Source organism: Lutra lutra, chromosome 1 (assembly GCF_902655055.1).
Source record: "Lutra lutra chromosome 1, mLutLut1.2, whole genome shotgun sequence".
In the NCBI taxonomy this organism is placed as follows: Eukaryota; Metazoa; Chordata; class Mammalia; order Carnivora; family Mustelidae; genus Lutra; species Lutra lutra.
This window is the reverse complement of record NC_062278.1, coordinates 155507878-155516406: the sequence shown is the minus strand read 5'-3', so window position 1 is coordinate 155516406 and position 8529 is coordinate 155507878. Positions and strand designations below refer to the sequence as shown.

The 8529-nt window shown below is 44.3% G+C and overlaps 1 protein-coding gene across 9 annotated transcripts in view; it reads left to right on the top strand.

The window, feature by feature from the left end:
* The first annotated feature begins 1089 nt into the window (after nucleotides 1-1089).
* The window catches only part of DLEC1 (DLEC1 cilia and flagella associated protein), a 72137-nt gene continuing 64697 nt past the window's right edge, over nucleotides 1090-8529 (top strand). For all 9 annotated transcript variants that reach the window (XM_047740537.1, XM_047740563.1, XM_047740581.1 and 6 more), the window contains exons 1-2: nucleotides 1090-1499; nucleotides 2409-2559. In XM_047740537.1, the coding sequence (XP_047596493.1) occupies nucleotides 1101-1499; nucleotides 2409-2559 (550 nt within the window). In that variant the 5' untranslated portion in view covers nucleotides 1090-1100. The remainder of the gene's footprint in view (nucleotides 1500-2408; nucleotides 2560-8529) is intronic.

Genomic DNA, 8529 nt, shown 5'->3' with positions numbered 1-8529 from the left:
TACCAGCATAACGCATTTGATATTCATTTCTGCTGTTGTATCAACATTCCTGTTTCCTCTTAATTGCTGAGGGCATTTGTGGTATAGATGTACCACAATTTATCCTTTAGCCAGTGGATAGGACATTTGGGTTTTTTCCAGATTTTGGTGATGATTAATAAAGCCATCATAAACATTTGGGCACAGGGTTTTGTGTGCACATAGGTTTTCATTTCCCTTGGGAAAATACCTAGAAGGGGGCCGGTTATATGTAAAACATTCCTAAGAAACTGCCAAACCCTTTTCCAGAGCTGCTGGACCAGTTGGTATTCCCACGGCAACGCAACAACTGGAGTTTCTCCACATCATGACCAGCACTCCTCTAGTACATTTATTTATTTAGTTAACTTTTTGACATTCTACTAAGTGTGTAGTGTTATCGCACTGTGGTTTTAATTTCCACTTTAATTTCCTTGATAACTAATGATGGAATAAAAAAAAAAAAAACTCTGCCTGGTCTTCACTTTGTCCAAAAAGCCACTGTTCACGCTCCCTCTGATTAAGTTCCTGTCCTTTGTGGTTCCCTGACAACCAACCTTTATTGCCACCTTGGGCTTAACCCGCTAAACTACCAAACTACCATTGTTTTCCAGTTCCCTCCCTGTTTACCACCCTGGTTTCCTAATCTAGCTGTCTCTCTCACACACACACATACACACACACACACACACACACACACGACTGAGGGCAGAAGCAACATCTTACTTCCTTTGCTATCTTCAGCTCCCAGCACAAACCTGAAACAGAATCTTTATACAATAAATATTAATTGAGTGTATAATTGCTTAGCAAATTAGAGAACAGAGGATGGAGAGAGGTGGTTAGGAGCCAGGTTTGCAACCAGACTGGCCTGGCTGTGCCAATGAACCACTCTCCACTGGTGCCCCCACACTAAGCTTCCTTTAACACGGTCGAAGCAAAACACGCGAATATTTACCACCACGACGACAACACCCAAAACCCGCGCCCCCCTCCCCCCGCCCCCAGCAGAGGGAGGCAAAGCGGAAGGCGCGCAGCCGGAAGCGGAAGGGCGGCAAGGAGTTAGCGGCGTCTCAGTTGCCATGGAGACGGGAAGAGCCAGCGGCCGGCTGTCTGCAGAGTCGAGGTCCTATGCATTCCAGGGCGCCACGTGGACGCCAACTTCGCCTGCGGCCGGGGGCCGCAGCCTCAGCGAGTCCACCCGGCTGTCCTCCTTAACCCACTCCGAGGCTTCTCACTACGGCGTCGCGGGCCGGGCCCGCCCCGTGGGGCCCTTCACGCTCCAGCCGCTCTCTGAGCCTCAGCTGCTGAGTCTGCGCCCCACCTCGCTGCGCACCCAGGACATCTCGCACTTGCTCACCAGCGTCTTCCGCAACTTGTACACTAACGAGGTGATCGGCGAGGACCTGTGCGCGAGCTTGATCAAGGCCCGCGGCAGCGAGGATGCGCGCCACGAGGAGTTCGTGGACGAGCTGCAGCGGGTAAGGCGGTCCCCGAGCCCCGCGCGCCCCCTGTCCGTGCTCACCCGGGACGCAGTGGCGTCGCGTCCGCTGACAGTGCGGGAGGACCCAGGGCGCGCCCCTAGAAATGCAGGGCCCCGCAGGACTCAGCCGCTAAACAAGTGCCAGCACCTGCGGGGCGCCAGGCACCGGGGATCGTGTTCGACAGCCTAGTGGAAGGGCACTCTAACCGCACGTTTCCGTAAATACGCACATAAGTTATATCTGTGGCACCCCTCCATCTTCATTTCTCTACATGCATACACACACGAAATATTGCATATATAAATAAAAGGACTGGGGCAGATAGCCCAATAGTTGTTCCCTGGAGATGATAAGGCCAAAAGTCACTCCTTTTGGGGTGCCTGTCTTTGTATCCCAAACCACAATCGTGCCTAGGCATTCATGCCCAGATTTGAGGAAGCCTGCTTCTTCTCTGGAAGGCAGCTGCCTCCTCATCTGTAGGAGGAGCAAAGCAGCTGACTTGAATCCTCTCTGCTGCGTCTGACTGCTGCGCACACTGCTGAGGAGTCCCTGAAAGGGAGTCTCAGGTGAGGTAGGCATCTGCGTGGCACGCCCCGTCTACCACAGGTGGCGTGCTAACTTGTGTTTGCTCCTTCAGAGTTTGGGAGGCAGCTGTGAAGGCAGGAGGCGGAATTTCAGGCTCGGTTCTGTTCCCGACTTTACTATGAAAGTTTTAAGCCATTTTCTTCTGTGTGTCCCAGTTTTCACATCTGTTAGGTTGGACCAGATGGCCTCCATAGTTCTGTAACTGCTCTTCTGCTCCCCGCAGGAAGTCCGGATGCTCGGGGAATGGAGGGGGGATGCGGAGGATGAGTAAAGCTCTGCGGTCTCCGCATATTTCTGTGCATTTGTTGGTCTACCTGCCAGATTCGGGAGGTCTATAAGCAGCGACTGGATGAAGTTGAAATGTTGGAGAGACATATCATTCAGGCCCGCGCACGAGCTCTTGCAGAGGACGAACGGATCACGCAAATGGCCCAAGTGCATGTCCTTGATACCTTCGTCAAGTTGCCTCCAGGTGTGTAGAATGAACTCCCAAATGCCCTTCACCTGGTTCCCCAGCTGGTACTATATTACAGTGTTTGCCCCGTGGTCCGCTCTTTAGTCTTCTTCTGATCATTTAGAGATCAAATTTTAGGTGTGATGTTTCATTACCACAAAGCACTCGAACATGCGTGCCTCCAAAACAGGGACTCTCCTATGTAACCGGCATATAGCCATTCCAGCCTAGAACTCAGCATTTGTGCAACACTAACCTCCAATTCGCAGATCCCATTCCGATTTTCACCAGTTGTCCCACAGTGGCTCTTTCTCTTCTCTGGTCCAGGACTGTGTCTAGGAATTCATGTTGCATGTGAGTGTCAAGACCCATATTTAGAGTCATTAGTTTAGAAGAATTTTTTGGTCTTTTCTTGTCTTTCATGTTCTTTAAAAAAATTTTCTTTTGTGGGGCGCCAGGGTGGCTCAGTCAGTTAAGTGTCCGACTCTTGATTTTGGCTCAGGTCATGATCTCAGGGTTGCGGGATTGAGTCCTGTGTCAGGTTCTGCGCTGGGTGTGGAGCCTGCTTGAAATTCTCTCTCCGGGCGCCTGGGTGGCTCAGTGGGTTAAAGCCTCTGCCTTCAGCTCAGGTCATGATCCCAGGGTCCTGGGATCGAGCCCCGAATCGGGCTCTCTGCTCAGCGGGGAGCCTGCTTTCTCCTCTCTCTCTCTGCCTGCCTCTCTGCCTACTAGTGATCTCTGTCTGTCAAATAAATAAATAAAATTTAAAAAAAAAAAGAAATTCTCTCTCTCCATCTCTTTCTCTTTCTCCCCCTCTGTCCCTCCTCTCTGTCTCTCAGCCTTTCAAAATATTTCTTTTTTATTTGACCACAGTTGACACACAGTGTTTTGTTAGTTTCATGTGCACAACTTAGTGATTTGACAAGTTTAGACATTATATGCTATGTTCACCACACATGTGGGCGCCATCTGCCCCAGACCTCACTATCACAATGTCATTGACTGCGTTCCTTTTTTTTTTAATTTTATTTTATTTTTTCAGTGTTTACGCACTACAGCTAGTGCTCCATGCAATACGTGCCCTCCTTAATACCCACCACCAGGCTCAACCATGCCTCTACCCCCTCCCCTCCAAAACCTTCAGTTTGTTTCTCAGAGTGACCTCATTGCTTATGCTGTGGCTTTTATTCTGGTGACTTTTCATTCCATAATTGTCTAACTGTCTTTCATGTTTTGATGGTTGTGTTTCTCTCCCCAAAATTTTTATTGTGCCTAAATATGCATAAGATTTACCATCTTACCTATTTTTAAGTGGACAGTTCAGTGGTACTAAGCACATGCATAATGTTGTATGAACATCATCATTCTCCATCCTCAGAACTCTTTTCATTTTGCAAAACTAAAACCCAGTACCCATTAAACAATACCTTCCTATTCCTCTTACCCCAGTCCCTGGCAACCACCATTCTGCTTTCTGTCTTTACAATTTATTTTTGTAAGATTTTATTTATTCATTTGAGAGAGAGAGAGAGAGGGAGCAAGCAAGAGCAGATGGAGAAGCAGAGGTAGAAGCAGACTCCCTAACGAGCAGAGAGCCTGATGTGGGGCTTGATCCCACGCCCCTGAAGATCATGACCTGAGCCAAAGGCAGATGCTTAACCAACTAAGCCACCCAGGTGCCCCTGCCTTTACAATTTAGACTGCTCCAAGTACCTCATATAAGTAGAGTCATATGGTATTTGTCTTTTGTGACTGGCTTTTTTCGCGTAGCTTGGTGTCTTCAAAGTTCACCGGTGTCGTAGCCTGTGTCAGAATTTCCTTCCTTTTAAAGACAGAACAGTATTCTGTTGTATGTCTATACCACATTTTGCTAATCCGTTCATCCACTAATGGTCACTTGGGTTGCTTCCACATTTTGGCTATCATGAATAATGCTGCTCTGAACAGGGGTGTACAGATATCTCTTTGAGACCCTGCTTTCGATTCTTCTGGGGGTATACCCCAGGGGAGGATTGCTGTTTCACACGGCAGTTCTATTTCTAATTTCTTTGAGGACCTACCATACTGTTTCCCACAGCTGCTGAATCATTTTCACATTCCCACCAAGAGCACCCCAAGATTTCCATTTTTCCACGTCCTTGCCAACACCTGTTATTTTCTGTTTTTTTGATAGTAGCTCTTTGAACGAGTGTGAGGTGGTATCTTACTGTGAGTTGGTATCTTACTGTACTTTGATTGGCATTTCCCTCCTAATTAGTGACATTGAGCTTCTTTTCATGGACTTATGGCCATTTGTATATCTTCTTTGGAGAAATATCTTTTCAAACCCGTTTTTAATCATTTTTTAAAAGGTTGCCTGTGCCTTGGTGTCATATCAAGGCATATCAGAAATCATTGTCAAATCCAATGCTGGGCAACTTTTGCCCTATATTTTTCTTATAAGAGTTTTATTGTTTTAGGTCTTACATTTAGGTCTCTGTTGAAATTTTTTAATTGGAGTATAATTAACATACAGTGTTATATTTGCTTTGAGTGTACAATGTAATGATTCAACAATTCTATATAATTACTTAGTGCTCATGATGATAAGTGTGCCCCCCCTTTTCTTTTGAAATTGAGTCTATTTTATTGGCTCTAAATAAAATTTTATGCTTAAATGAACAAGTTTCTACAAATTCTGAAGGGATCTTAATGTACAAGATATTCCAAAATAGGGGCACCTGGGTGGCTCAGTGGGTTAAAGCCTCTGCCTTCGGCTCAGGTCATGATTTCCAGGGTCCTGGGATCGAGCCCTGCATCGGGCTCTTTGCTCCGCGTGGAGCCTGCTTCCCCCTCTCTCTCTGCCTCCCTCTCTGCCTACTTGTGATCTCTGTCTGTCAAATAAATAAATAAAATCTTAAAAAAAAAAGATATTCCAAAATAGCCAAGACCTATATTTTGTGTTTAGTAAAGGCAAATGGTGTTAAGCTCCAGTGTGAAGAGAATTCTCCATTACAAAATTGGAAAGCCACCTATGTATCCCGCCTGTGGACTAGCACCTGCATTGCCATTTTCATCAGCCAAGATAATTACACTAAAGCTGGACTCAGCCTCTCCCCACTGACTTCATTTCTTTACACATCCTGTTCCTTAACCTTGTGGCAGGTAAATTAGGCAGTGATCTCCCCATGTTCTCCGAGCCACAAGGAAAGGAAGAGATGCCGAGGGAAGCTCAGGAAGGAGCACTTGCTTCTGCACCAGAGCTTTACTGCTCTGAGCTAAGGAAGCTTCCTCCCTATCTTACAGATGGAACTGAGACTCCACAAGTTTCATTGCCTTGTTCAAGGTCACCCAGCTAGTAAGAGGTGGGAGGTCTTTTAGTCAAAGTGGAATATATATACTCTTGCAGTGGCTGACACACCATCCAAATCAGGAAAGATAGGGGTTTGAGTTTTTTGGGAAGGACATACTTAACATGAGAGCGCCTTCAGCGGTTCTAACCTTGGGGCAGTGCTGTCCTCCTGGGGGGCAAGTAGAAATGTTTGGAAGCATCTTTGCTATGCCAGTTGCTATGCAACCTAATAGCCAGTGGGTTGTGTTCTTGGCTTTTAGTACTCCATGGGTCAGGGAAGCTAAGAAATTTAAGTACTTAAGACAGTTCCGCACAGCAAAATATCTATCCCAAGATGCGAATGGCTTCCTGTTGAGTAACACCATAGGTGCCCCATTAAGCTCAGGAGTTAGAAGTGATGAAACTACTTTAAATCCCTTTGGCATGAAGTCAGACTAAGACGCAGTGACTCACCTCCCCTTAATCCCCTTCATTTCACTCACCACCCCACCCACCTCCCTTTGGGCAACCAGCAGTTTCTTCTCTGTATTTAAGAGTCTGTTTTTTTATTTGTCTTTTCTTCTTTGTTCATTTGTTTTGTTTCTGAATTTCCACATGTGAGTGAAATCAAATGTTTATTGTAGCGTTATTTACAATAGCCGAGATACAGAAGTGCCCAAGTGTCCATCAATAGATGAGTGGATAAAGAAGATGTGGTACGTATCGTATATATACGATGGAATCTTAGCCATGAAAAAGCATGGATCTTGCCATTTGCAACAACATGGATAGACCTAGAGGGTATAATGCTAAGTGCAATAAGTCAGAAAGAGAAAGACAAAGGTTTTTACTAACTTTGATGTGTTTTAAATGGTGTTAGAAGGTCCAACTTCCTTCTTTTGCATGAGGAGATCTACTTTCCCCAGCATCATTTGTTGAAAAGACTGTTCTGTCCTCATTGAATGGTCTTGGCATCCTTGTCAAAAATCATTTGACCAGGGGGGCCTGGGTGGCTCAGTGGGTTAAGCCTCTGCTTTTGGCTCAGATCATGATCTCAGGGTCCTGGGATCGAGCCCCACATAGGGCTCTGTGCTCAGCAGGGAGCCTGCTTCTCCCTCTCTCTCTCTCTGCCTGCCTCTCTGCCTACTTGTGATCTCTGTCTGTCAGATAAATAAATAAAATCTTAAGAAAAAAAATCCTTAAAAAATCATTTGACCACATATGTAAGGGTTTATTTCTGGGCTTTTTATTCTATTCCATTTGTTTCTATGTCTATCTTTATGCTAGTACCATATTATTTTGATAATAATACCATAGCTTTGCAGTAAGTTTTTAAATTAGAAATTGTGAATCCTCTAGTTTTGTTCATTTTTTAAAAGATTTTTATTTATTTAACACAGAGAGAGAGAGAGAGAGAGAGATATCACAAGTAGGCAGAGAGGCAGGAAGAGAGAGGGAGGGAGAAGCAGGCTCCCCGCTGAGCAGAGGGCCTGATGTGGGGCTCGATCCCAGGACCCTGAGATCATGACCTGAGCCAAAGGCAGAGGCTTAACCCACTGAGCCACTCAGGCACCCCTTGTTCATTTTTTTTCAAGAGTGTTTTGGCTATCAGGGATCCCTTGAGATTCCATATGAACTTTAGAATGGGTTTTTCTATTTCTGCAGGGAACATCATTGGGATTTTGATAGGGATTGCGTTGAACCTGTAGATCACTTTGGGTAGTATTGTCATTTTAGTACTAGGTCTTCCAATCCATGAGCATGGAATGTGTTTCCATTTATCTCATCTTTAATATTCTTTAAGCAGTGTTTTGTACTTTTCATTATAAAAGTATTTAACCCTTTAGTTAACTTTTAAGTATTTTATTCTTTTTGATGCTATTTTAAATGGAATTGTTTCCATAATTTCCTTTCCAGATTGTTCATTCTTAATGGGTAGAAATGCAACTGATTTTTACATGTTGACTTTGTGTCCTGCTATTTTGCTGAATTCATTTATCCTGACAGTTTTTATTTTGTTCTGTTTTGTTTTGTTTTTGTGGGACCTTAGAGTTTTCTACATTTAAGATCATATCACCTGTAAACACATAAATTTACTTCTTCCTTTCCCATTTGGATTTCTTTTTCTTTCTTGCCAAGTTGCTCTAGTTAGAACTTTTAGCATTATGCTGATTGGAAGTAGTGAAAGCAGGTGTCCTTGCCTTGTTCCTGATCTTAGAGGAAAAGCTTTTGGTCTATTATCATTGACTATGATGTTTGCTACTGGTTTTCTGTCTGTGGCTTTTATTATGTTCAGATAGTTTCCTCCGAGTCCTAGCTTTTTTAGTGTTCTGATCATGAAAGGGTATTGAATTTTGTTTAATCTTATTTCTGCATCATTGAGATGATCATATGATTTTTTTTCCTTCATTCCACTAATGTGATGTATTACATTGACCAATTTTCATATGTTGAGCTACCCTTACTTTCTGGGAATAGGTCTCACTTGGTCATGGTATATAATCCATTCAATAAGCTACTGGATTCGATTTGCTGGTATTTTGCTGAGGAATTCTGCATTGAGGTTCAAAAGAGGTTTTGGTCTGTAGTTTTTATGTAGTGTCTTTGTCTGGCTTTGGTATCAGGGTAATGCTGACCTTACAGAATGAGTAACTCCATTTTTTTTTTAACTTAAGAAG